General features: G+C 40.9%; 1 protein-coding gene across 3 annotated transcripts in view; it reads left to right on the forward strand.

Moving 5' to 3' along the window:
* shank3a (SH3 and multiple ankyrin repeat domains 3a) overlaps positions 1–23,910 on the forward strand; it is a 224,750-nt gene that overhangs the window by 86,169 nt on the left and 114,671 nt on the right. For all 3 annotated transcript variants that reach the window (XM_034085067.1, XM_034085068.1, XM_071203491.1), the window contains exons 4-11: positions 2,937–3,045; positions 3,648–3,799; positions 4,500–4,667; positions 7,889–8,005; positions 13,088–13,165; positions 13,580–13,646; positions 14,634–14,863; positions 15,464–15,633. In XM_034085067.1, the coding sequence (XP_033940958.1) occupies positions 2,937–3,045; positions 3,648–3,799; positions 4,500–4,667; positions 7,889–8,005; positions 13,088–13,165; positions 13,580–13,646; positions 14,634–14,863; positions 15,464–15,633 (1,091 nt within the window). The remainder of the gene's footprint in view (positions 1–2,936; positions 3,046–3,647; positions 3,800–4,499; positions 4,668–7,888; positions 8,006–13,087; positions 13,166–13,579; positions 13,647–14,633; positions 14,864–15,463; positions 15,634–23,910) is intronic.

Genomic DNA, 23,910 nt, shown 5'->3' on the forward strand with positions numbered 1-23,910 from the left:
TTGTACTTCGCAAAATTAGGAGCATGTATTGCACATTAAGCGACCTTCCCAAAAAAAATGGTAACAACAATAGCCTAGGATAATGCCTCCCAGTACACAATCACTAACAATGAGCTCAATCAGAGCCCCTCATCCATCTCCTATCAGTGCCATTGATTGGCGTTTCTTTGTTAGTAGGTTATTAATTAATGGCACATTCTGCCTATCCTGTCTGTCAAAGTCTGACAAAACAATTCTTGTGAGGTTGAGGGATGACTAATGTATCTCTCTAGATTTAAGGACATGCAGGTGCTAGTGATTGTAATGCTCATTATCTTCATTACCTTTTAAATGTTGGAATATTAAGTACATACACTATCAAGGATGTTACCACTGGTCTCCCCCCCACCCATCAGACATGATTGCGTGATTAACCCGTTTAATTTTTGCTGACAGTCGCTTTTATGTGTGGAATGATTTCACCTACTGCTGTGTGCATGATGTGGCACTTATTCTTTTGTTTTACTTCAGGCTACACAACCAATACAATCTTACAATAAGCATAAATCATCAAAAGTCATTAAAAGAAAAGACAGTGTTCTTCCCAGAATACAACAACTAAAATCCGGGCCAACTTGGCAAATAAATGATTACAATCCAAACAGATTAAGGTACTTCTCATGTTTTTCCAATTTCTTTTGAATTTCAATAGACTCTCATGACCTGTGTAGGAAGATGTTACTCCACTTGCCAATCATTCCCATTCCCTGCAGCATGTGGATGCACAGGGTGGGATAATGAGTACAAATACTCTACCCTACTCACTATAAGTGATTGTTACTTAAAGTGATAGAAAATCCGTGCACATCTGGTTAATATAAAATTATCCTCACCCATCTCTAACAGTTGCAGGCTTTTCTGCACTATTTTCTTCAAGCTGGGAACATGATAGAGTTTTTGACTTAGTCATGAAGAAAGAGAATAGCAGCATCTAAAGCAGGAGACATAAAAGACATGCAAAGATTTTGCATGATTTTTTAATATTGCCAGAAGCTAAAATGTTTCAACATGAAAGGGAAACTGTCTTACGTCTTAATTTAAATGAAGATGGGTTGGTTAATAACATAATAAAGCAGTTATTTAGGATTGTATTTTTATGTTGAGTTTCCAATGACTTGTTTTGCAAAGGAACAATTAGCCATTCCACCAGCGCTGCATTTGATGGATGACAGGCTTTCATCCCATTGTTGGTCTTTTTCTGAATATCAGGACAATTTTCTGTGTATCATGGTGACTTGTAAATAATTATTCTAATGGGAGAAAATATGAAAAGTTATCAGTGCTCTGTATAACAGGCAATAAAATACAAATCTGATCCAGCTGATTGCTGGCAAATCATCACGAGCCACTTCAAGGCAGTATTGGAGGCATTGTGCAGGAGACACACACACACACACACACACACACACACACACACACACACACACACACACACACACACACACACACACACACACACACACACACACACACACACACACACACACACACACACACACACACACACACACACACACACACACACACACACACACACACACACAACCAACCTCAAAGCTCTTCCCCCTCATGTGTACATTGGCTGCCAGAGCTGTCTTTGTATCCCATCACCATAACAACTGCCTCACAGAACATCTGAAAAAAAGAGAAAAGCCAAAGTGAATTTCTCTCACTCAGTTTGACTTGGAGATGGTGAGAGGAGCGGTCGGCAGCTCCCCGCAGCATTTCAGTGTGGTGTGTGTGAAGGCGGGCTTCAGGTGACTTGGTGTGAAGAGCAAGGGAGGATATGTGCAATTCGGAAAGTGTAGGGTGTGACTTTTAAGAGCGAAGGATATACAATGATGCCGCACATGGTGAGTGTTGAACATGGCAGCTGCAATCTGTTTGCATTCTTGCATGTGTGTACGTGTTTATGAAGTAATTAAGTTGTGTGAAATGTATTTGTGTATATGTGTCCAGAGGCTTTCGAACATGTGGATGTTACGTAAGGACTGGCGCTGAGAAGCAGCGAATGCAATAGTAATGAAAGTTTTCTGCTCATTTGGTATACTGCAGATAATGTGTAGTTAGATCCTTGGGATACCTATTAGGTTATTAATCATGTTTTCATTGTTATTGTATGTGTTCAGTGTCAAACTATAAGGTAGTAGATTTGTTTTAATAATACCTCTTTTTACTCCATGTCTTCTATAAGTACAGTACATAGCTATTAGATCATTTCTGCGCTGTAATATTCTTTCTCAGCCCAGGATAGATTGTTGCCTTGACACTTCAGGCTATAGTAATCTATTATGAAATGTTAGTGCTGGTACCTTGCTCATAGCTTCATTTCCCACTATACTCTACAGGCTTACACCCATCAGCAGAGGTGATGAATTTGTTTAATCAGACGTCACAGAGGAAATTAAGTGTTGATGTGTGTGAGCACAGTAAGTGTGTGTTAGGATCTGGGTTGGTAGAACCTGCACACAGGTTTCTGCTTGTTGTATGAAAATGATTTTAAACATTAGTGTTAGACCCAGTGATGTAACAATGTTGCTTCAAGGTACTGTAAAGTATTCTACCCATAACGCTTAAACTACAATTGTGATGTTTGCTCACAATCTCATTTTCTAGGCATTACCATCCAAAGGAAAGCTCTTTCAGATTTCTGCGTTACCTCTCTGCCTTTTCCTTGTCTCTTTTGGTCCATCCTATAATAGCTCATACCCGTACTGCACATGGTCCATTTGCTTGGCATGACAGAAAAGAAATAAAACCGTCAAACACACAAGCAGAGAGCAGCGACTTTAGCTTTCATCTCTGAACTGCATTATTAAACATCTCCATCAGCATGAGTCTGACATCAACCAATCACAGCTGTCTCTTCCCTCTGCTTCCCCCTCTCCCTCCATTAGGCAAACCTGAAGAAGTTCATGGAGTATGTGCAGCTGAGGAACATTGAAAAGGTCTCAAGGTTCCTGGAGAAAGGCCTGGACCCCAACTTCCATGATTCAGATACAGGAGGTGAGCAGTGTGTACAAAGAAAGATCCTATCCCTTCTATACTTTAGTTATTTTTACTTCGCTTTTTCAACCTTGACTTTATTTTTGAATGTCTTTATTCAGGTTCATTCATTTGTCTTTCTTAAATCATGCTTTCTCTCTCTCTCTTTCTCTCTCCCTCACTCTCTATTCATTTGGTGTTTTTCACTAAAATGACCATTTTGAGGTTTTTCTGAAATAAGCCTTCTGCACATTGAGTAAAGCTGGATTACTCTCTTTGCTAATCTCCACACATTTATGCAAATGTTTGTCCAGCCATAAAGGAGATGTCCCTGTTGGGTGACCTGTTGGGAAGTGGGGTGAATAAGAATGGCTTGGGTTAACACCAACAGGAAGCAGTCACTTAGGCAGACCAGAGGGTGACAGTCACCAGGCAGTCATCCAGATGCAGAGTCACTGGAACGTTATACCCAGTTTTTACGAATGGAGCCGGCGATTTATGTCTGCAAATATTGACAGGTTCAATTTTTTAAATGTCAACTTTGTAAGATGAATGCACAGTAAAGCCACTGGAAATATGTTGATTTTTTATTTAGTTTGCTCACTCATCCTTGTGTTTGACAGAATGTCCTCTAACGCTGGCAGCACAGCTGGAGGGATGTGCAGAGCTCATCAAGGTGCTGAAGAGTGGGGGGGTGCATCTGGACTACAGAACAAAAGATGGCATTACTGCCCTACACAAGGCTGTGCGCAGCAAGAACCATACAGCGCTTATAGTGAGTATAACATGCACAGCCTCGCAGTCACTCACACTCACACACACAATCGTAGCAGAAAGCTGACTCCTCTCTTTGTCTTTCTTCTGCTACTCCAATTGCCCGCCTGCAAACTTTCCCTTTGGGAAGGCAGAGTTTGCAGGTAGGCAATCTCTGGCAGAGGGTGCTTGAGAAATCGAGCACAGAGGGAGCTTGAGCAATTACCAAATATGTGGGGATTAGCATGCTCTCTCTCAATGGGCTGGCATATTCAGAGAATGGCCTTGTATGTGTCGGGTTTGAGGAGGCTCGTAACCTAAATGAAAGGATTTATGAGTCATATAATTGATTTCCTGTTGAGCCAGAGCTGTTGAAAATAAAATTGGTTATTTCCGGTCTGTCAATATCAATATCCAAATATTCAATGACACTAAGCCGTCCAACATGAGTAAACTGTTGGTGCTATCGGTATAATTAGTCTTCTAAAGTTCATACTCTTGACTATTTTTTTCAAATAAAAGGTATATTATATTTTATTAAACACATGACCCACAGTATAGGAATGCTCTTAGCAGAGTGAAATGTAATTATATTGATCAGTACTATTATTACTTTGCTGAATTATTCTTGCAACTGCATTTACCTAGTGTTAATAACATATGTATAATAGAGCGACTAATATAGTCCTTTAAGCAATATTATATACTTCTATTCCTACTAGACACTGCTAGACTTGGGTGCATCGCCTGACTATAAAGACAGTAGGGGGTTGACTCCGCTCTATCACAGCTCCATGGTGGGAGGAGACCCCTACTGCTGTGAGCTGCTGCTGCACGACCATGCCCAGGTCGGCTGTGTGGACGAGAACGGCTGGCAGGAGATACACCAGGTAATACACACACACACACACACACACACACACACACACACACACACACACACACACACACACACACACACACACACACACACACACACACACACACACACACACACACACACACACACACACACACACACACACACACACACACACACACACACACACACACACACACACACACACACACACACACACACACACACACACACACACACACACACACAAGTGATGGATTGTGTGCACAATACAGATGTAGTTACACGGTAAGAGGTCAGTCACATTGAATTGATTTCTACGTTTCCTTCTGTTAGAGAATGTATTTCGTGGTGGTTGAATCCCTTGGGAGGAGGGGGGTCATGGGCGGTGGGAAGCTCCAGCTTGGGTAGAAAGTCATTCTTCCCCAGTCTGAAGGTTTGAACATGCACCAGTTTGGAACACTTTTCAATCAATCTGCACTTCTGACTTTTTAAGTATATATTAATATTTAAAAACATTGTTTTTGTTTTCCTGTAAATGTATAAGGGTTAGGGGCCAAAATAAATATTCTATTCCAAAAACACTACTGAAACATTGCATTATTCATTGCTTTAACCACAAACACTTAAACATGTATGGTGCACATGCTCACACAATCTGAATGCAAGCACAAACACCAATGGCTACTAAAAGGTCATTATATAGACATATATTGTTCTAAACTAAGTGAAGTAGTGGCTTGCAAAAATGACTTACTGGGTTTTCAGAGTTCATTGACACCAACAGTTCATCGTGCTATTGTTGTTGCAGCTGTATCTGTGCCAGTGTCTGGCAGTTCAAGCAGTCGGTAAATCTAAGTGAACCAGAGAAATAGGTGCCATATTGTGTGCATTTTATACTCGTACTGCATCAAGCCATGCCCTGCGCTGTAAACACAACGGTGTTTTTGTTTGCGTCAGGGCTTTTAGGCTTATATCAGACAGAAAGACACTGGAGGTCTGAAGGTTGTGTAAGAAAAGGCAAACAGAAAGCTCATCTCTTCTGTTGCTCACACTGAATATAAATAAATGCTGTATGGAATCAAGCTCATACCGCTTATGTTATATTTGTATGTAAATCTTCTTGATTATTTTCCAAATATCAATATTTGTAACATAGGATATGACACCGCACTTTTATTCATTTAGTTATAGTGTTGTCTAATGTAAATAAAATAACTAATAAGAAGTGAGAATTAGCAGAAACCCGACTCAGGAGGTAACATTTCAAAAAGAGGTGACAATGTCAGGGGATTTGCACCTTCATTACCTGCATGTTCTCCAACTCCCCACTTCATCTATTATTCTCTCCCTCATAGCTTCTACCTTTAAGTCTTGATAATCTCAAGGTCCTGCTATTGTGGTCGTTGTTGAGTAATTCATGAGCAAGATGAAAAGTTCACAGTAAACACGTTTTTTTGTTCCCTGGAATAAGCTCAACTGAACTTTGTCGCCTAGAAAAGTACACTCTATTAAGTTTCAATTAAACCATAGAAATGGTGTTGTAGAGAACCGATTTGAACGAGTATGTTGGATCAAAAGGTGTGGTATGATGCAAAAACCAGTCATACACAAATAATTATGTTCCAAAGATTTAAGGCAATTTGATGTCATATTTGTTGTATTGCACTGTACACAAAACAAAACAACATTTACTCACATGTCATGATCAAATGTTGTGCCTTTCCTGTACAGGGGAAAAACACATCTACACCATTTAGGTTGATTTAGCCAGTCCATCTTTATGTTTGTCACAATATACTGCTGCTTTGATACATGTTGTTGGAAGTGGTTCTCTTACTGAATATGACTAGTGACACTGGAAAAACTTGTTTTGGTTTATTCTGCTGATCTCTGACTGCAGGACTTAAACCAAAGTGAAATAATTCCTTTCACTTTTGTATGAAAAGGTACTGTATATGAATGAAACTTGCACACAAACACACACACACAGCGTAACAGTTAGCCTTTATGGCAATTTTAGGAGTGTTGATTATGCTTATGGTTAAATCTCATGGGCACTGAAGAGCTGTTATTCATCAGTCTAACTCAAGCATTCGCTTTAAAGTGTGTGCAGTTAACAGTCTGTTGAATCAACCATGGCACAGAGAACTTTGAGTATATAAATACAAAAATGTTCTTGCATTAAGCCCACTGGTACCTTTAGTGCTGTCTCCATCACACACCATGTCTCTCCTCCATGTTGCTTTACCTAAAGCTGGCGTGCTAAGGAGAAGCTAACTTAGGGAAAGATGAAAGTCAGGAATGAAAACTGAGGGTTTGTTTTTATACTTGTCTCCCAGGTTTAAATAGGACTCAGATGATGTTATAAATGCAAGACACAGAGTAAATCCAAAGGTCCTTCAGCCTCACACACGTTCTCCCTATGTCTACCTCCTTTTCCTTGTCTTTCCTTTTTCTGTGACCTTTCCAGCATTAGTATTCTAGAGGAATACATGGTGTACAATAGGATACACTGCTGAAGGTGTGATAACCAACAACAATCCCAGCATCATTTGTGTGCTGTCTCCCCACTGTCACACACTCTTAGCGAGACAGAACACAGGAGGGGAAAACAATTGCTGGGGAGACACGGTGTGCTTCTTAGTCAATGACACAGGACAAAACCACAGAGGAGGAGGCAAAAGAGGTAGAGGAGGTAAAGATAAGATGAAAAGTGTATTGCTTCCAGTTATGGGAAACAGGCGCTGAAAAAAGGAATCTCATTTTGTGAGAATAATTTTACTTCAGAGATTTTGCCTCAGGTGAACAAGGGTCTCTCCTGCTTTACGAGACTGAACACATGTGTGAGGGAATTAGCCCCAGGGGAAAAACTAGGAAAATATTCCACACTTGTAACATTTCTGAGGTCTACAACTTTTAAAATTGTTGTATTTAAAAACAACTTGCTGTTTTTAACAGGCAGAACCAGAGGCGTACTGCACCCTAACACTTGATTGTTCATCGAGCTTTAGTTTTTACTTTTCAGTTTTCTTTACTGGGATTGATAAGCTCACAGAAACACAATGAGCTCTGGTTAAAATCCAGTGTGTCACATTTTTACACACGACACCTTTTTGTCATCTATTTAATTTTGACAAATTAAATAGATCATTTTCTCAGACACACTGGGTGATTGCTCCCTTTTCACTTTGTAACTAAACAAGGATTAATGATGCTTAAAAGAGTAAATGAATGAATTTGTGTTTTCAGGCATGCCGCTATGGCCACGTTCAGCACTTGGAGCACCTGCTGTTCTACGGAGCCGACATGAGCTCCCAGAATGCATCTGGAAACACCGCCCTCCATGTGTGTGCTCTCTACAACCAGGTAACTAGCTGTTTTTTTTTAAATTGCGTGTGTGCTTAGAGAGTGGGGTTTTCTCCAGGAAAGACATGCATATTGGACTGTTGTGCGATGCATGATTTACATCCAATATTCAGGGGCAAAAGGAAGAATATTCACAGAGCTGTGCAAAGTGGCAGTTTGATGCAAATTCTTAATTGAATGTACGGTATGTACATGTAGGATCTACAGTAGCTTGTTCTCCTAGAGTTGTCAGAGCAGTTTCTGTGCTTTAACGGTATTGGCGTTGAGCTTTATTGTCTAGCTCGAGGACACTTGTGAAATGTATCGATTTGTGGTTATATGGCCTTCTGATTTGCAGGATAGCATTTACACCATGCTATGCCTCTTTATGTGTGTGCTCGTACATGCACATCTGTGTAGTTAAGCTAAAGGATACCTCTGAGTAGTGGCAGTCTGAAGCAGATGTATCCTTTACCTGGTCATTATGTACACTGTATTTGTTGGCTGTTTTGATAATTGACTGAAAGCGGATAATCAGGAGAAGTGGTCTAAGTAGGATTTTGACAACAAAACGGCCAAAGATCAGGGGTATGTCTGCCATATGTATTCACATCAGTCATTAAGGCACTCTGTCTGCTGCAATCAGTCAGAGAAGGACTGTGTGTTGTACAGCGTTATTATTTTGTGTGGGAGGTATTATAGTGATTACCTCAAGCTCTCATGAGTACACACTGAGGATCTTACCTTGGTCTGTATTGATAATAATGTTCTGTTTGCACAGCATGTCATAAAGGCTACGGCCAGGGTATTTTACAGCTTTCCTATAAATCCCACAACACATTTTAAAGAAATAATCCTCTTTAATCTATATTCTATGTCCAAGGTGATATTCATCACAAAATAAACTACAGTGCCCACATTAGTGGTTATGTCACCCAGTGCAACGATTAAGTGTTTTTAATTGTTTTTAGGCAACGATAATAGTTGTTTACAATATAAATGGATTGTGGTCATGTTATAGCAATAAGAAAAACAAAGAACATTTACACGCTTTTTCTTTAGGTAATCCATCATTTTCATAAAAATTAGCATCAGTTCAATTCTTTCAAGAAAAATCAATCAAGCACAGCTGCCAATCTCCAAGTGATGAAATGTTCACTGGCTGAGAAGATGATTTGGGTCGTATAAAGTAGCTCATAAAGTAATAATGTGATTCAAGGCTCTTATGAGGCTGTGAAAACGGGAAAGAAAGGCATAGTGTATATTTTAAAATATGAATGAATGTGTTCTATATCAAGAGAGGTACATGAGGGCCATGAGAGCTTCAAATACTCCTGGGAAAAAGACGAGAGTATTCCGTGAGGTTCAGTGTGTGCATATGTTGCTCTTTGCTGTGTGGTTGGATGCTCCATAAGTAACATGCAACTTGACGTTCTGCAAAAGGCTTTCCTGCTCCTTTGGAAAATAGAGAGTGGTGCTCAGTTCATGAACATGAAATGAGCACTTTACTCCTCTCTCTCTCTCACTCACTCTCTCTGTCTTTTGCAAATGAACAAGTCAAAAAGTGTGCATTCATGAATGTGTTTACGTGTTGTATTTGTAGCTGTGTACTTCGTGCACATGTGTCAGTCATGAGGAATGACCTGGTTTAACTGAACACCATTCTCAGGAGAGTGTGTGTGTGTGTGTGTGTGTGTGTGTGTGTGTGTGTGTGTGTGTGTGTGTGTGTGTGTGTGTGTGTGTGTGTGTGTGTGTGTGTGTGTGTGTGTGTGTGTGTGTGTGTGTGTGTGTGTGTGTTTTGGAGGCACAGCATCAACATTTCACAGGCTGTTCGCAACACGTCCACGTGACTGAAGTCATTCGGTGTCGCTCTTGTCAGTGGAGGGCCGGCGTGATTGTGTGTGGACTGAATATAATCAAAGAGATAATGAATGAATAGTTGTATCTACTCATACAACTTCTTTTAAGTTAACAGTCTTGTTATGGTCACACTCCGAGCTCTTGTCTACTTCCACTGTTTAGCACGTCGAGCTGATTGATCCCAGATACAGTGTCTCTTAGCGGGGTCAGGCCTTGCTCGGATGATTATGTACCATTACAGACAGAAAAAAAGGGCTTTGAATTGACCGGGCGGGAACCTAGTCGTCTAGTGGCACAGATCAATACATCCATATGGAGAGAGAAAGGATAGTGTCAGAAAGAGGTAAAGTTGGGAGAGAAGATGAACAGCAAGATAACATAATTAGCAACACCATAAGCCTGATCAATTGTTCTATTGCCAAAGTTTGTCTGGCCATTAACATTTACTTACTGAGCTTTTAGCTAGGCCTGGCATATGTGATTAGCAGCAATGAATGAATGCATAGCAGGGGTCTTCTGCCTGGCAGACAGATCCATGGGAGGTGCTGGGCTGAATGATTGAGAAAGGACAACACTGATGAGGGACATTAAAGAGAGGTGAGGACACACACAGGACTTTTGGAAGTAATGGAATCTTGCTGCAACTCTATAATAAGCTGTATGGAAGATGTATCAATGTATTCATGCCACAGTGATTGTAGGCGTCAGTTGTGCACAATAATGAGGAGGAATTCAGAACTCATTTACAGTGTTGCAGCAGTAAATTACACATTGTATGTGCTTCAGATTAGTCACATTCCAATGTAAAAAACAAGCCCAATGCAGTGCAGTGAAGGATGTGAGATCTGCTTATATCTAATGAGAGAAGGGATCCTCAAATGTATAAACATGGCTGTGAAGAGGTACCATCTGTCACACGCTTTACACATGACTGACCCGTGTCGATGCTGTAAAGTACTTGACGTAGCTCACTGTGTATTCCTGTGTAGATAATATAATCACATCTAGAAACCATGGTGAGATCTACTGGAATTGTTGCCTTAATGAATTCCTATAGGAAGCCTTGGAGAGAAGAGAAAGACAGATGGCCTTCACTGTAATTGGTGTGTGTATGTGTGTGTGTGTTTGCTTGTTTGTTTATGCATGCCCTTGTAAAAGAGTGTAGAATGTCTCAATAGCACAGATGATAGTTCAGTAGTTGTTCTTAAAGCTTGATTTTCCTAAATATGTAAGGATGTAACATGCGTTGACATGGACATCAGTAAAAGTAAAATAAAAAAGGTTAAGTTGTATGATTTTGATTATTTTGTATTTTCTTTCACCACATTAAAAAAATCAGCAAAAGCTACAACTTGTGTTTTGTTTACAAATGCATCCAAGAGGAGAAAGACGTCCCGTCTATCATATAGCAATCCTTCAACACTTCTTTCCAGCATTAATGTATTGTACATTATATAACAGGTTTTTCCTAAAACTTGTTTTATGACCTTGTTTTTGTGGCTAAAAACAGAAAGGTACTAACTAAAAAACATATGGTGTTCATTTCGATTCATTACGCTGTGTGTGTGTGTGTGTGTGTGTGTGTGTGTGTGTGTGTGTGTGTGTGTGTGTGTGTGTGTCATTGCGCATGCAACTGTATAATGTATGGTTGATTAGCGATCATCACACTTTAAAGCCGCAGGCATTTATCTATATACGTTTTTAGATGTTTTAGACCCTGAGCAGTTATACTGTATGGGCTATTAGTAGTAAGAGTGATCATGCATTATTCATAACACACCATTTACAAATATCCCCATGTCTTTACCATCCATGTTTACATGTACGTGCTAATGCAGGACACCATGGTCATTTCAGGGCAGAGTCCGGCACCCACGTAGCTACCATCTGTGTGTTTTACCAGAAGAGGGTGCTCCAGTTTGTTTGTGTTAACCTCATACTGTTGCAAGACCAGTTAATCAGATACACCACGGATAATGAGGAAAATCACATGGATCTGTTTTACTTGACCTCATGTTCAAATAGTGTGTGTGTGTGTGTGTGTGTGTGTGTGTGTGTGTGTGTGTGTGTGTGTGTGTGTGTGTGTGTGTGTGTGTGTGTGTGTGTGTGTGTCAACATGACAGGAGTCACCAGAGTTAGTGTGCTGTGTGTAGAGCAAAACTAGTCGCGTTTATTCTGCACTCAGTGATGAATACAAAATCAACCCTTTTTTCTCTTTAACACTCAAAACGTTATATACTGTAGCAATAGTTTGAGACAAAAGAGAGGAAGAGAAAAGGAGAGAGAGGGAGAGAAAGAGTGTGTTGTAAAACTATATAGGGTGTCTGTTTCATCCTTGTTGTAATGTGTTTCTTGGATTTAATTAATTTCAGCCTCCTTTTGCATTTTAAGTATAGTTTAGCCAATGCTTGGCCAACAAGCTCCACGTTGAATTCCTTTTATAAAATACAGTGTTGTACTACACTTACTTGAACATGTTGTGATTAGTACAGAGCATGTTGGGGTCTTTTTGTGTCTCTTTTCTTTGTCTTTTCTTCCTGCTATGTTTACTGAAATTCAAAGATAAAAATATATTAAAACTAGGGCTGGATGGTATGAGATAAAAGCAGTATCAATGTAAGTCTGGACACTAACAACATGTATTGGCACGTGACGTCACCATTATAATTTGTTAAAATCTTACTTTACAATTACAGTGCTACACAAAGACATGGCTAAGAGTTCAAGTTAAACCATCCATTTCAACATGTATTCCACTCATATACATTAAAAGTTAAGAGCAGAGCAGGAGGTCCAGCAACTCTGACTTAATTAAAGGCCGTAAAATATATGATAAAAGATCAATTGCAGCTTGTAGCATATTACAATTATTTGAATGTCAAGTTCAAATTCAACACAAACAACCTCACCCATCGTCTGTTTGCTTCTATTATTAGTCGGAGGGTATTTAGTGTTTTCCCTATTTCCTTCTAAAAATCGCTTCATAGTTAATTAGTAGTGAATATGGTTGCATTGTAGATAATTGTGTGTGCGTGCATTGTTGCTCATTATGCACTTCATCTGCTGGAGTCAGTGCTCACACTTTCAAACATATCGTGCAGTAATGCTGCCTCTGTTCCAATGTTCTCACGGCACCGTTTCTTTAAATCTAATATTTCTGTTTGAATGTTGCAGATGGTAAAATATAGTGACATCTAAAACTCCTAGCTAACCAACCACACACATGTTGCTCTCGTCATTCAGGACAGCTGTGCACGAGTTATCCTGTTCCGGGGGGCCAATAAAGAGATAAAGAACTACAACAGCCAGAGCGCCTTTCAGGTATGTTTGTTATCCAAAACCTCTGCATGCCATGGGACTATTAACATACCCTACATCTGTGACATGTCAGAGCTAAACGGATTGAATGACTTGTCTTACACAGATACATGCTGCTAAATTGAATTTATTGATCTCTTTTAAAACACAATTTAGGCTTTGTCTGAATACTAGTCTTTCTGGTTGATGAAGTCTGTGTAAAATTGAGACTGACGCTTCCTGTGGAAATCCAAGTTAATTTGTTTCTACACAAGGCAGCACATTGCCAGACGTACTGATTTGAAACACAACAAAGGAGTACATGTGTAAAACATTATGCGATTTATTTGCCGACAATTTTTTGCTTTTATTTTTTGTGTAGCTTCTGTCACTTATGTGTTTGCTCCTTTCCTTTCCCTGTCTCTTCTCCATCGCCAGGTGGCTATTATAGCAGGAAACTTTGATCTGGCTGAAATCATAAAGGTCCACAAAGTATCAGATGTTGGTAAGTTAACAGCGGTGGTAGTATTTCTCTACCTGGCTGCCTCAGTGTTTCATAGGTTCAGACATGAATGAGGTATCAGGGAGTGATCAGAATGAAGAATGCCTGAGCGTAGATAGAGAAGCTCAACAAGGTGAGGACAGGTTATAGACTGAGCTGTGTGGAAGTGAAGGGAAGAAAATAGACATTTAAGGGGTGGAGAAGGATTCATGGATTTGTTGGATTCCAACTGAGTAGTTTCTCCTTGACATATACATACTGGGAAACTCTGCCATCTAGTGTGGACACAATGTAATTCAAGGTTCAAGGTTCTTTATTTTGTCATACGACACCATACATATATAATAATACACCATTATTTTATATTGAAATGCTCATATTTGATCCCAATTAACAAGAAGCCGTTTCAAATGGGAACCTTGTGAACCTCTTTCAATTTACACTTTAAATAAAAGTTGTGCCACCTTCTTCATTGAACTTTAAATATACTTTAATAATGCATATAAGAACTTATATATACAATTTCAAATATTTTGTAGGTTCAATTTATCATGAAGACAATATTAAATGCCCAGCTACAATAAAAACCCAGTTCTGCCTTTCTGAAACATCTAAACGGATATCCTTATTCTTTATTTGGGTCTTCATTCTTTAGGGGTCGATGTTAAAATGTCATCATAGTTATTAATATGTAAATTTAGTCCTATATTTTATAGTATATTTAAAATTTGATTCTTAAGATTCAAAGGCTTTACTGCAGTACCAGATCCTCTGTGTTTCCTGTTCCTAACAGATAATAAAATAAGTATTTTGTAAATGAAATGAAAGCACAGCCTACTGTCAGATAAGTGCAACCGTTTAAATACTTTGAGTGACCTTGAGATGTGTGAAGTTGCAGTTATCTCCCCATCAAATCATTCTGTTCACGGTGCCTGCTACAGTAGCTTTATATATTATGGTGAGACTGTTAAGACGTGTCTCTTCTTTCAGTGCCTTTCAGGGAGACCCCCTCTTACACCAGCCGTCGACGTATGACAGCGGGACCCCTGCCCTCGCCACGATCTCTGCTCCGCTCTGCGAGTGACAACAACCTGAACGGGGACCACAATCACCTCCACGGTCTGGCCCCCAGAGAACCTCGTGGCCGGCAGGGTCACTCCCCCGTCCCCTCACTGCGCAGCCTGCCAGCTTTCGGTCAGCAGCACAGCAGCCTCGGAGAGGTAAGGCGAAAAGGCGAGACTGTGCAGGTTTGCAAAGTCAGAGATTACAAAACAAATAAAGAAGGGTTCTCTTTTATCCTTTCGCCTGTATCTACTTGTCTTGAGTCCTTTTTGTATAACTAATGCTGTTGATGTATTGTGATTTTAAGGGTGTCCTTTATCATCTGGCCGGGGACAACAGCTGGTGTGGTGGGAATTCATTTATCAAATGTGGATAGAGAATCAAACCATTCAGCTGTCTCTTTCGTAGTGTAACTAACAACATTGCAACAAATCTTCTTAATAAAGAATTTTCCCAAGCTTAGCTAAGAAGTGTGAGAAGTAGTAAATATAGATAAACATTAGCAAATAAGAATCACAGAATGATATTATTAAAGTAAGTAAGTGTATAATATTTTTCTATTACACTGGAAATCAGCAATGTTTGCTAAAGCTGCCCCATTTACTGTTTTTTGCGATGGTTGATCAATGGGGACTGTCCACGACACTATAAAAACTAAAAATGAGAAACAATTTGACACAATCCCATGATAAGAGTGCACAAAGGGGATTACTGTGTCTTACATGTGCATATGAAACCTGTCTCTTCTTCTGTGTCAGAGCCATCATGGAGAGATCCCTGACAGCAGTCTCCAGAGCACAGGCAGCTCCAGATCCTCCCATTCCCGCTCGCCTTCGCTACATCACATGCACGAGGAGGACAGGCCGGTCCCCAGGAGATCCCACAGCCATGGATACCCTCATGGACACAGCCATCGTGGAAGACTCAGGTCTGTAGGTTTCAGTTGACCTCAGCTCTACTTCATATGTTTCTTTTATTGATCTAAACTGTTTTTAAAAAAATATTGTAAACAAGCACATGTCTCTCCTCCTGTTCATAATTCATGTCTCACACTGTCTTGGCAGTTTATCTAGAATCTAGATAATCTGATTGGCTTTGTGATTAAGCACATCCTTTGATATTCAAACTGAATATAAAAATGCCCTATGCAATGTGTCTGAATCATGAATAATTCATACTGGTCCTCTCACGCACATACATTCTCCTTATACATACATACATACATACATTTTCACTCTGACACACATATATTCTCCTTTCACATTCATACATTTTACTCTCATATTATCATATTTCAATGCACACATTCATATATTGTCACACACATTCATGCATTTTGTTCTCATATTCATATATTTTAATGCTCATATTTATACATTTTGCTCTCATGCACATTCATTCAATGTTTACATTTAATATTATAAATAATATGTATGCAAGAGAAGAATGTGTGTATGTATGAAGACAATATATGTATGTGTGAGAGAAAGTATAGTGGAAACGGAAGGAGTATGGTTGAAACGGAAGGCAGGTCATTATCGCGCTGTGATTGGTTCAGAAGGTCGAGCGGGGCGGGCTCATGTTCAGAACTTCGGATTCAAATCAACATGATGGAGGGAGATGAATCCGTATCTACTGTAAAGGCAACCGAACAACAAATATTTGCCAGTGAGGGATATGGTGTGAAGCTTTTCCAGACGCGTGGTGTTGACAGCAAATCAGGTCTTCTCTTTGAATGCATTGAAGATGTTTATTTGGATTGCAGGATGATGACAGCAAAACAAGAGCCGGGTGTTTAACTGATAACTAAACAACTAACTGTGATAAAGAAATAAACCAAAATTAACAGAAAATAAGCGAAAACATGCACGGTTGAAAAACTGTGTGGCTTCCCTCTGGTGATTCCCAATCCCTAATGCTGTGCACCTGTGTCCTCCCAAAATAGTAGGCTGTACCCTGAAATTAGCTGAGTCCCCGCCTATGCCCAGGTCAATTCAGTAGTATCACAGCACCTTCATATACACATATTAAAATACATCAAATTGGCTGCAACACACCGGCTCCTAATTGTTACTGTATAATAACATAACAATTCAACAACATACAAAACATTGCAGCCAAATAGAATAGTCCATATCAGTATTCTCAATCCATAATGTTCATTGTTCATGTAGATAATCCAATAGGGTTGGTAACCCCAATAATAGAAGTTGGGTTTCAGTCTTTATTCAGCTTCCAATAGAAGACAGATCTTCGTGATTTGTCGCTCCAGGATATTGTACTTCTTCCGGACTCTAACCGACCGCACAAGTCCCTGTCTGTCGGGAAAGGTCTGCAGTACCTTGCCCAACAGCCAGGATCCGCGAGGGGCATTAGAGTCCGCTACGATGACAATGTCTGTGACAAAGTTCCTCTTGTCCTTTGGCCACTGTTGTCTCTCTTGCAACAGTGGTACATACTCCTGAATCCATCTGTGCCAAAAGAGATTGGCAAGGAATTGAACTTGCCTCCATCGTCGTTTGGAGTAGGATTCATTTTTGTCAAAAAGCCCGGGTGGTAGAGAAGGTTTGCCTTTTAACAAGAGAATGTGATTTGGAGTCAGGGGTTCGAGATCATTTGGATCCTCTGAGGTTTTTGTAATGGGACGGTCATTCAATATGGCTTCCACTTCGCACAGGAGTGTTTGTAGTCCTTCATCATCCAAATGTTGCTGATGAAGAATAGAGTTCAGCACTTTCCTGACCATGCGAATGACTCCCATACTCCTCCATGATGGGATGCGGCTGGAGTGTTGAAACTCCATTTCACTCCAGAATGAAGCAGTGAGTTTTGAATTTTCTGATGGTTCAAATGAGATAGAGCTTCTCTCAGCTCATGTTCTGCTCCAACAAAGTTGGTTCCGTTGTCTGATTTGATGTGTGATACTTGGCCTCGCCTGAAAATGAATCTGCATATTGCATTGATGCAAGAACTGGTGTCCAATGAATAGGCCATTTCCAGATGGACTGCCCGACTGGCCATGCAGGTGAAGATAACTCCATAGCGTTTGATGAGGCTGCGGCCTCTCTTCACTTCAAACAGCCCAAAATAGTCAATGCCCACATTTGTGAATGGTGGAAGATCAGATTGCAGTCTTTCTTTTGGCAAATCTGCCATCTTTTGTTCACCCAGCTTTCCCCTATATCGTCTGCAGACAACACAGGAAGAGAGGATCTTTCTAGCAGCAGCATTTGCTCTGGTGATCCAGTATTGTCGACGAAGTCTGGAAAGTAGGTGATTTCTTCCACAGTGTCCTAACTGTTCATGAATGTGGCGTAAGATTAGAGTGGCGATGTGTTGGTCCTTAGCAAGAATGACTGGATGTTTTGTGTCTTCAGGCATTGCTCCTTTGCTAAGCCTACCTCCCACTCTCAAGATTCCTTGTTTCAGCACCGGATCAAGTTTATAAATGTGACTGCTTTTCTTCACTGCAGATGTTCCCTTTTTAACACTAGAACCGCCAACGGGTACATTTTACCCGTAGCAGTTTTTTGATTGTATGTAACTTTTTTTCAATAACATATTAAAGTCTCCCAGTCCATGACTTTTCCTGAAAGTGTGTTATGTAGCACCCTCTGTTGTTAACAATTGTCAATATGAAGTCAGATTGAAAAAATCGCCAAAAAAAAAAAGCCATTTATACCTATATCCGCCAGCGGGTAATATTTACCTCATAGAAAATGCAGCGTAAACATGACGTGTTGCTATAGCAACGCCTTTTGTCTACTGCGGTTCCTTATCAGAGAGAGATTGAGAGATAGATATATTGATAGATGGATAGAGAGATAGATAGTTATAGATCGTGTAACATCTTGGAGAATACAAGATCTTGGATGACTCAGCTCACGTTGAGGACGTAATGCATGCAGGTTACGTGCCAGTTGAATAAAGATGGACACTCGGAATGAGAGAAGTAGTCCGCGTCGTCTGTCTATGTAGATAATTATATGTCCATAGAACAGAACATTACAGATGGATCGATAGATAGTTATAGATAGATAGAGAGATTTGTACCTAAACAACACACAAGTCTAACACCAAGCGTTTAAATCAGCACTGGTAGCGATATTTTATACTTCATGCTATCTGCACAAACTATGTCATGAAAAGCTGAGAGTCCACAGATTCTATTGGTATAAGTTTCATCCCTGTGCGATCAAAACTCACTGTTTTGTATGATAAATAAAAGAACATTGTACATTGAAAATCAATAGCGGGTACATTTTACCCGTTGGCGGTTTTAGGTATACAGCGACCTCTGGCGGTTCTAGTGTTAAAAGCAGTGATTTCATCACTAAACTTGTCCATTTGGCAGTACTGAATGATGACACTTTCTGCCGCGTCAATATCTTCAGGAAATAAGACGTGACCACCCATTGTGGCTCTGAATATTTTCATGTCCTCTTCCTCTTTGTTCTTTTGTTGAGTTGGGTCAAGTCCACTGCTGGACAGAGAAGCTTGTATTTCTTTTCTCTTTTGACTCAACTGCAACGTCTTTCTCAGCTGGAGAAACCACGCAACTGAGATCTTAAGCCTTTTCCACGAGGAGAAGTGGGTTATCAGTTGATTTACTGCATTCTGTGGGTCTTCATCAGAGATGTTATTTGTTGCATCATTAATGATGACAGTATTAACTGAAACTTCTCCTCTAACCTCTGGGTCATCACTGCTGATGGAAGTTGAATCCAAGATGTTAAGAGGCCATTCTTCTTCACTCTTGGAAAGAAACTGGGCCATGGATCCATCTGCTGCAAGTGAGAAGTTGTTCAACTTTCACCCCACGAGTGGCCTCATCAGCTGGGTTCCGTTTTGTGCCAACGTACCTCCATTGTGAGATGGAGCCTATTGGCAACAAAGGTGTGAAAGCGCTTTGTTTCGTTCCTGATATACTTTAACACTGTTGTGCTGTCTGTCCAGAAGATTGAGTTTTCCAGCTCTAGTTGCAACTCTGCTTTCAGGAGTCTGTCAACTCTCGCTGCCAGCACAGCAGCTGTTAGTTCCATCCTTGGGATTGTCACATTCTTTAGAGGAGCAACTCGTGCCTTTCTTAGAACGAACATGGATCTTCTCATCATCACTCTGCAGCCTCAAGTATGAAACTGGGCCATAGCCGTTCTTGCTGGCGTTAGAGAAATTATGTAGTTGGGCACTTGTGAGCTGTCCAAATCCTTTGGGTTTAAAACATCTAGGCACACTGAAAGTGCCGAGTCTTCTTAGATCTTCTAGCCACCCCACCCACTGCAACTGGTAGTTTTGAGGAATGTGCTCATCCCAACTGTAGCTCATCTTACAGAGGTTTTGCAGCATTATCTTGACAGGTAAGGTGAAGGGTGCTAAAAATCCAATGGGGTCGTAGACCGAGCTCACCACCGACAGGATATCTCTTCTTGTGAATGGTCTTTCTTGGACTGCCATCTTGAACCTAAAGGTGTCAGTTTCTGCGCACCACTGCAGTCCCAGGGTTCTTTCGACAGGAAGGCTGTCTCTGTTGAAATCCAGTTCTTTCACTTCCTTGGCTCTTTTCTCCACATCAATGGCTTCCAACACTGACCTGCTGTTGCTGATCCATTTCAGGAGTTGGAATCCTCCCAAATGGCAAAGAGCGGTCAGGTCTGTAACCAAAGACATGGCTTCTGCCTCTGAAGACAAGGATTTCAAGCAATCGTCCACATAAAAGTTCTGCTTGATGGTATCTGTTACATGAACTGGGAAGTCTGCTTTGTGGTCTTCAGCTGTTTTTCTAAGGGCAAAACTGGCACAGCTGGGCGATGATATTGCACCAAACAGATGAACAGTCATTCTGTACTCAGTGAGCCGCTGTGTCAGATCACCTCTTGGCCACCATAGGAAGCGAAGAAAGTCTACATCCTGTTTTGCCACTTGAACTTGATGATACATAGCTTTTATGTCAGCCATAACTGCTATAGAGTTTAGGCGAAACCTTGTGAGAACTCAGAGCAAGGAATTTGTCAAGTCAGGTCCCTGGAGTAGTTTAATGTTGAGTGACACACCTTTGTAGCTTGCCGCACAGTCAAATACCACTCTCAGGGTTTTCTTTTTAGGATGGTACACCCCATGATGCGGGATGTACCACACCTTTCCTTCTTTTCCTTTCACCTGATGCTCTGGCACACTCTCTGCATAGCCGTTGTTTATGACATCACCAAGAAAGTTGGTGTATTCCTCTTTGAATGTTGGATTTCTGTCCAATTTCCTTTTTAGGCAGAGGACCCTTTTCTCAGCAAGATGGCGGTTGTTGGGCATGACAACATTGTCCTCTTCTCTAAAAGGCAACTTCAAGCAGTAATGTCCATTGTTGAGTTCAGCTGAAGTGTTGGCAATTTGCATGAACTTAAGATCTTCTCTGGACATTTCTGGCTTGTCTTCTGCTGATTTCTCATTGAAGTCATGGTTGTACTGCTTCACCAGCAGTTCCTCTATGTGAGCAATGGATATGCGGTTGGCTGTGACTGTGGGGCAGCTACTCCCACTCTCATTGCCTCCTCTCAATGGTCCGTTGACAACCCATCCCAATAGGGTTCTAACAGCGTAAGGTCCTTTACCTCTGCTGTTTATCACTTCCCATGGCTCCATTACTTCTGGAGAGTTAGTTCCAATTAACAGCTCCACATCAGCATCGATAGCAGGAATTTCCACAGAGTCCAAGTATGGCCAAGCATACAAGTCTTCCTGTTGTGGGATGTTATTACGAGTCACAGGCATCTTGCGTTGGGTGTACACATCAGGCACCTCAATATAGATGTTACCATTGAGTGCAGCTACCTCTAGTCCTGAGATGACGTGACTGTTGACAAAGCTTTCTTTATTCATCGTTTTCATCAGGAATTTAGTGTTCCTTCCTCTCACCTTTAGCTTCCTCATCAGTTGCTCAGAGCAGAAAGTAGATGAGCTGCCGGGATCTAGAAATGCATAGGTCTTTAGAATTGTGCTGCCTTTCTTTGCCTTGATCTTTACAGGCACAATTGACAAGACGCAATCCTGTGCTCCGGCTCCTATATGGCCACATGTCTTGGGAGTAGTGGCTTGACTCATCCATGTTGTTTCTTGCTGTGTGTCCTTTGACTTGATTTCTTTCCATTCCTTTGCATGGATATGGAGAATGCTAGGATGTTTCAGGTTACACAACTTACAAGACAGCCGACTGTGACAATCTTTACTCATGTGTCCAACTGATAGACATCCAAAACAAGCACCTTTCTTTTTTAGGAAATCAATTTTACTCCGATGCTGCTTCTTTTCCATCTTGGGGCACACTTCCAATCTGTGGCCCTCTTCACACAGCAGACAAGGTCCCTTTGTTGACTTATCAGGTAAGTATTTCTCCTTTTGAGTTTCAGAGTTAACAGCTGCCACAGATGTAGCGAAACTGCTTCCTTTCTCCTTCCCTGTGACACTTTATTTCCAATTTTGAGAATGAGACAACTGTGTCTTGAATGTCTCCATACAGTGGGTCAGATGCAATAGACACTTGTCTCTCAATAAAATTGACCAAGTCACTGAAACCTGCTTGACGATGGCGTCTCTCCTGATGTTCAAAAGCAATGTTTCTCCATTTTCCCCTCAGTTTGTATGGTAACTTCATGATTATAGCACGTATGTTTGATGGCATATTCATTTCTGACATGTAGCTTATGTCCTCCATAGCGTTACAGCAGACGCGTAGGAATAGTGAAAATGCTTGTAAGGCTTTTATGTCCTCTGACTTCAGTGGTGCCCATCCAAGTGCTTTTTCCATATATGCAGTGGCTATTTTTTTCTCATTTCCAAAGCGTTCTTCTAAAAGCATTCTTGCTCTTTGATACCCCCAGTCAGATGGCATGTGTTGACAGCTCTTGACCAGCTCTCTAGGTTGCCCTCGAGTGTACTGCTCCAGGTAGTATAAGCAGTCTACACTGCTAGCAGCTTTTCCTTCCACTCCATTTTCAAAAACTCTGACAAATAAGTTGTACTCAAGAGGGTTTCCATCAAACACTGGTATGTCCCTTGGGGGTAATGATAATGAAGACTTCTGTTGCACTAGTAGTGCTGTGATGTCGTTTTGCTTTTGCATGATGGTGAACATATTGCCTTGGTCCGGTTCCTCACTGTTTTGGTTTGATTGCTGTGATGGCTGTGCAGTTGGATATGACTGACGAGATCTTTGAGGCATTCTGCCTTGGTCCTCATCGACTTGGATACATTGCTGTTGTGTATATGCACTGGGATATGACTGCAAAGACCTTTGAGGCATGCTTGGGATGTGATTTGAAGCATACGTTTTTGATCTGGTTCCTTGTGAAATGGTTTCTTTGCGCCGTGCCCCTGTTCCATTTGGCATTGAAGCTGCAGTATTGAACTGGTTGTATGGATCCTGTAGCTGCTGATACTGTAATGGCATTGCAGCTTTAGCAGCTCCTGTTGGTGGATTGTACTGGTTGTATGGATTTTGATGTGATTGAGTGGGTTTTGTAGTTTTACTGCCTCCTGTTGGTGGAGGATTGACGGTACAACCTGACGTTTGTGGAACAAATGGCACAGCAGAGGGTTTGAGAGCAGACTTGTGTTTTGACTAGTGCTGTCAAAATTATCGCGTTAACGGCGGTAATTAATTTTTTGAATTAATTGCGTTAAAATATTTAACGCATGTGCAGAATGGCCCGCCCCATACGTGCCACCAGTGGCAGCGCCAGGATATGGCTGGGGTAGGCTACACCCATACCAAGAAATGGCTTAGCCCCACCATGAAAAATGATGTTAAAGTAAGCAAAATAAAGTCTGCCAACTCGCGGAGTAAATTAGACAGCAGTTAGTAAGATTGATTTCAGTAGCCACGGTTTTGAAAACTTATGTCACGTAGTGATCGTCTTCTCAATAGAACATCTTTGATAACGGCGTGGTGTTGTTGCAGGAAGTCCCGACGGAGAATACTTTTGCTGTAGTACAGGGCAGAGCCATATAATAGTAATAATATGGCTCTGGTACAGGGGTGCACATAACTGGTACGCAGGTTATGTGCGTAATCTGAAATGCGTACCGTCACTTGTGTCACAAAGCGCATTTGCGTACCGACGTACTTGTGAAGCTTTTCCAGAAGGCAGTTAGATCACCGGACGACAGAGTCGGTCTCTGTGTGCACAGACAGGGCTGCTGTTAACGTCAGTCTGTA

This window comes from Pseudochaenichthys georgianus, chromosome 6 (genome assembly GCF_902827115.2).
Source record: "Pseudochaenichthys georgianus chromosome 6, fPseGeo1.2, whole genome shotgun sequence".
Classification (NCBI taxonomy): domain Eukaryota; kingdom Metazoa; phylum Chordata; class Actinopteri; order Perciformes; family Channichthyidae; genus Pseudochaenichthys; species Pseudochaenichthys georgianus.